Here is a 5,000-nt window from a genome sequence, read left to right as displayed (position 1 = left end):
CACACGCACACTAGCTCACACGCACACTAGCTCACACGCACACTAGCTCACACGCACACTAGCTCACACGCACACTAGCTCACACACACACGCACACTAGCTCACACACACACGCACACTAGCACACACACACACTAGCTCACACGCACACGCACACTAGCTCACACGCACACTAGCTCACACGCACACTAGCTCACACGCACACTAGCTCACACGCACACTAGCTCACACACACACGCACACTAGCACACACACGCACACTAGCTCACATGCACACTAGCTCACACACACACACGCACACACACACACACTAGCTCACACACACACACGCACACTAGCTCACACGCACACGCACACTAGCTCACACGCACACTAGCTCACACGCACACTAGCTCACACACGCACACGCACACTAGCACACACACGCACACTAGCTCACACACACACTAGCACACACACGCACACTAGCTCACACACACACTAGCACACACACGCACACTAGCTCACACACACACGCACACTAGCACACACACGCACACACACGCACACTAGCTCACACACACACGCACACTAGCACACACACGCACACTAGCTCACACACACACGCACACTAGCACACACACACACGCACACTAGCACACACGCACACTAGCACACACACGCACACTAGCACACACACGCACACTAGCACACACACGCTAGGGCTGAACCCGAATATTCGAATAATCGTTCGGTGGGTTGGTATTCGATTTGAAAATTTGACATTCGAATATTCGTTTTTTTTGTTGTTGTTGTTTTTTGCACACCTGGGATCCCCGCGAAACGGTTCTCATTCGCGCTTGAATAAGGCCGGCGACACACTGGCTGCGTGGCACGTCCGGTTTTGTTCCGGCACCATGTTGACCGGTTGGAGTTCGCACACTACCTGTGGTACACGAGTCTCAGGAAAACACGTGCATGCGAGAAAAAGAACCAACGCCTAATATGTTAATATGTCATTTTGACACGAATACATATTAATAAATGTAATTTTGATGTTTGAAAGTGATAGGTTTTGACATAAATGGAAATATAAACTATAAATATTTAAAATATTATCGATTATACTGACCAGACCGATCTACTGTGTGGACAGAAGTGCAACAGCGGAGTGTGTGTGGAAGTGCATGAGAACAGCGGAGTGTGTGTGGGCAGAAGTGCATGAGAACAGCGGAGTGTGTGTGGACAGAAGTGCAACAGCGGAGTGTGTGTGGACAGAAGTGCAACAGCGGAGTGTGTGTGGGCAGAAGTGCATGAGAACAGCGGAGTGTGTGTGGGCAGAAGTGCATGAGAACAGCGGAGTGTGTGTGGACAGAAGTGCAACAGCGGAGTGTGTGTGGACAGAAGTGCATGAGAACAGCGGAGTGTGTGTGGACAGAAGTGCAACAGCGGAGTGTGTGTGGACAGAAGTGCAACAGCGGAGTGTGTGTGGAAGTGCATGAGAACAGCGGAGTGTGTGTGGGCAGAAGTGCATGAGAACAGCGGAGTGTGTGTGGACAGAAGTGCAACAGCGGAGTGTGTGTGGACAGAAGTGCATGAGAACAGCGGAGTGTGTGTGGACAGAAGTGCAACAGCGGAGTGTGTGTGGACAGAAGTGCAACAGCGGAGTGTGTGTGGACAGAAGTGCAACAGCGGAGTGTGTGTGGACAGAAGTGCATGAGAACAGCGGAGTGTGTGTGGGCAGAAGTGCAACAGCGGAGTGTGTGTGGACAGAAGTGCATGAGAACAGCGGAGTGTGTGTGGGCAGAAGTGCATGAGAACAGCGGAGTGTGTGTGGACAGAAGTGCAACAGCGGAGTGTGTGTGGACAGAAGTGCATGAGAACAGCGGAGTGTGTGTGGACAGAAGTGCAACAGCGGAGTGTGTGTGGACAGAAGTGCATGAGAACAGCGGAGTGTGTGTGGGCAGAAGTGCATGAGAACAGCGGAGTGTGTGTGGACAGAAGTGCAACAGCGGAGTGTGTGTGGACAGAAGTGCAACAGCGGAGTGTGTGTGGACAGAAGTGCATGAGAACAGCGGAGTGTGTGTGGACAGAAGTGCAACAGCGGAGTGTGTGTGGACAGAAGTGCAACAGCGGAGTGTGTGTGGAAGTGCATGAGAACAGCGGAGTGTGTGTGGGCAGAAGTGCATGAGAACAGCGGAGTGTGTGTGGACAGAAGTGCAACAGCGGAGTGTGTGTGGACAGAAGTGCAACAGCGGAGTGTGTGTGGACAGAAGTGCATGAGAACAGCGGAGTGTGTGTGGACAGAAGTGCAACAGCGGAGTGTGTGTGGACAGAAGTGCAACAGCGGAGTGTGTGTGGACAGAAGTGCATGAGAACAGCGGAGTGTGTGTGGACAGAAGTGCATGAGAACAGCGGAGTGTGTGTGGACAGAAGTGCAACAGCGGAGTGTGTGTGGACAGAAGTGCATGAGAACAGCGGAGTGTGTGTGGAAGTGCATGATGAGCTTGTGTTTTGGGTTAAGCTGCGTTGTTTTGACATTGTGGGAAATTTTACCCGTTATTATCAATCTAAATTAATCTCGTTTTTAATTTAACTTAATTTCGTTTTTCTTTATTTAAATTTCATTTTTTCTTAGTTTAAATTTCGTTTTTCTTTATTTAAATTTCGTTTTTTCTTTATTTAAATTTTGTTTTTTCTTTATTTAAATTTTGATTTTTCTTTATTTAAATTTCGTTTTTCTTTATTTAAATTTCGTTTTTTCTTTATTTAAATTTTGATTTTTCTTTATTTAAATTTCGTTTTTCTTTATTTAAATTTCGTTTTTCTTTATTTAAATTTCGTTTTTTCTTTATTTAAATTTTGATTTTTCTTTTTTTAAATTTAGTTTTTCTTTATTTAAATTTAGTTTTTCTTTATTTAAATCTACTAGACTACCTTAAAAGTATTGCTTAATTTAACAGACCTGTGTGTGTGTGTTTTATCACTATAGTGCAGTGTCCGCGTTCTCCCTTGTGGAGTCGATTGGATGAACGGTTCTCGAAATAATCAAAATGCAAACAGACATACAGACACATAGGCCTAGAGATTCCTGCTTTTATTAGAGAGAAGATTATGTTCAGCACTCTCTCTCCGAAGCTTCGAATATTCGATGTTCATTACTACCGAAGCTTCGAATATTCGATGTTCATTACTACCGAAGCTTCGAATATTCGATGTTCATTACTACCAAAGCTTCGAATATTCGATGTTTATTACTACCGAAGCTTCGAATATTCGATGTTCATTACTACCGAAGCTTCGAATATTCTATGTTTATTACTACCGAAGCTTCGAATATTCGATGTTCATTACTACCGAAGCTTCGAATATTCGATGTTCATTACTACCGAAGCTTCGAATATTCGATGTTCATTACTACCGAAGCTTCGAATATTCTATGTTTATTACTACCGAAGCTTCGAATATTCGATGTTCATTACTACCGAAGCTTCGAATATTCGATGTTCATTACTACCGAAGCTTCGAATATTCGATGTTTATTACTACCGAAGCTTCGAATATTCGATGTTCATTACTACCGAAGCTTCGAATATTCGATGTTCATTACTACCGAAGCTTCGAATATTCTATGTTTATTACTACCGAAGCTTCGAATATTCGATGTTTATTACTACCGAAGCTTCGAATATTCGATGTTCATTACTACCGAAGCTTCGAATATTCGATGTTCATTACTACCGAAGCTTCGAATATTCTATGTTTATTACTACCGAAGCTTCGAATATTCGATGTTCATTACTACCGAAGCTTCGAATATTCGATGTTCATTACTACCGAAGCTTCGAATATTCTATGTTTATTACTACCGAAGCTTCGAATATTCGATGTTTATTACTACCGAAGCTTCGAATATTCGATGTTCATTACTACCGAAGCTTCGAATATTCGATGTTTATTACTTCCGAAGCTTCGAAACTCAAAAAATGGTTTTCGGACCAGCACTAACACACGCAAGGTCTCTCGCTCCCTCACCCGGGAGAGTTTAGCTAATTTGCGGGAACTTCCGGGAGACTTGGGATGTCTGCTATAGAGATATTAAAAACTAGAAACCTTTATTTAGTTCCCTTAACCGCTTTTGAATTGGAACCGGTATCGTTCAATTCTATGACCGCTGTGTTGCGTTCAGTCCAAGATGGCGGCGCTGCAGCTCTGCGCACGGGGGCGTTTGTTGCAATGGAACGCTCTATTGAGTTTCGCCTCTTGGTACTTCTATACTCTTCGACTAACACACACACACACTAACACACACACACACACACACACTAACACACACACACTAACACACACACACACACTAACACACACACACACTAACACACACACAAACACACACTCACCTGCTTGTACGTTCTCTCCGCGACGCTGAGCAGGAAGAAGAAGAGCCAGACGAGACACACTCGCACCAGCAGGCTCACACACACCATGCCGATCACGAGCGGGTCCGTGGAGCCGATGGCGATGCACAGGATTTCTCCGGCCGGGAGCGCCGACAGCAGATCCTCGTCTTTATACTGGAACAGTCGGAACGCCAGCGGAGTCAATCCCAGCGCCACCGACACCAGATTCCCAAAGATCTGATAACCGATCCCTGGAGTGCAGAGGTTCACCTGAGACCACACACACACACACACACACACACACACACGGTGAGATTCACACACACTCATCATCACCTGAGACGACACACACACACACACACACACAGTGAGATTCACACACACTCAGGCCCAGACTCTCACACACACTCACTCAGACTCTCACACACACTCACTCAGACTCTCACACACACTCACTCAGGCTCTCACACACACACACACACACACACACACTCACTCACCCGGTTCATGATCATGCCACTGATCTCCAGCACAGACATGTCTGCTTTCTTGCACTCGTTTCCCTCCCACACGATGGCGCTGACCCGCTCCAGGCCCGGGTTAGAGCTGTGGAGCCACGGG

General features: G+C 46.0%; 1 protein-coding gene across 2 annotated transcripts in view; it reads right to left on the bottom strand.

Moving 5' to 3' along the window:
- Positions 1-5,000, bottom strand: part of LOC307003519 (protein PHTF2) — a 19,056-nt gene that overhangs the window by 11,803 nt on the left and 2,253 nt on the right. For both annotated transcript variants that reach the window (XM_079622075.1, XM_079622076.1), the window contains exons 3-4: positions 4,880-5,000; positions 4,380-4,649 (exon numbers count right to left, since the gene is read on the bottom strand). The exon at positions 4,880-5,000 is cut by the window's right edge and continues 8 nt beyond it. In XM_079622075.1, coding sequence (XP_079478201.1) covers positions 4,380-4,649; positions 4,880-5,000 — 391 coding nt within the window. The remainder of the gene's footprint in view (positions 1-4,379; positions 4,650-4,879) is intronic.

Source organism: Phoxinus phoxinus (assembly GCF_949152265.1).
Source record: "Phoxinus phoxinus genome assembly, chromosome: 9".
NCBI classification, from domain to species: Eukaryota; Metazoa; Chordata; class Actinopteri; order Cypriniformes; family Leuciscidae; genus Phoxinus; species Phoxinus phoxinus.
Note: the sequence above shows the minus strand (reverse complement) of the source record. Positions and strands in the feature narration are given on the sequence as shown.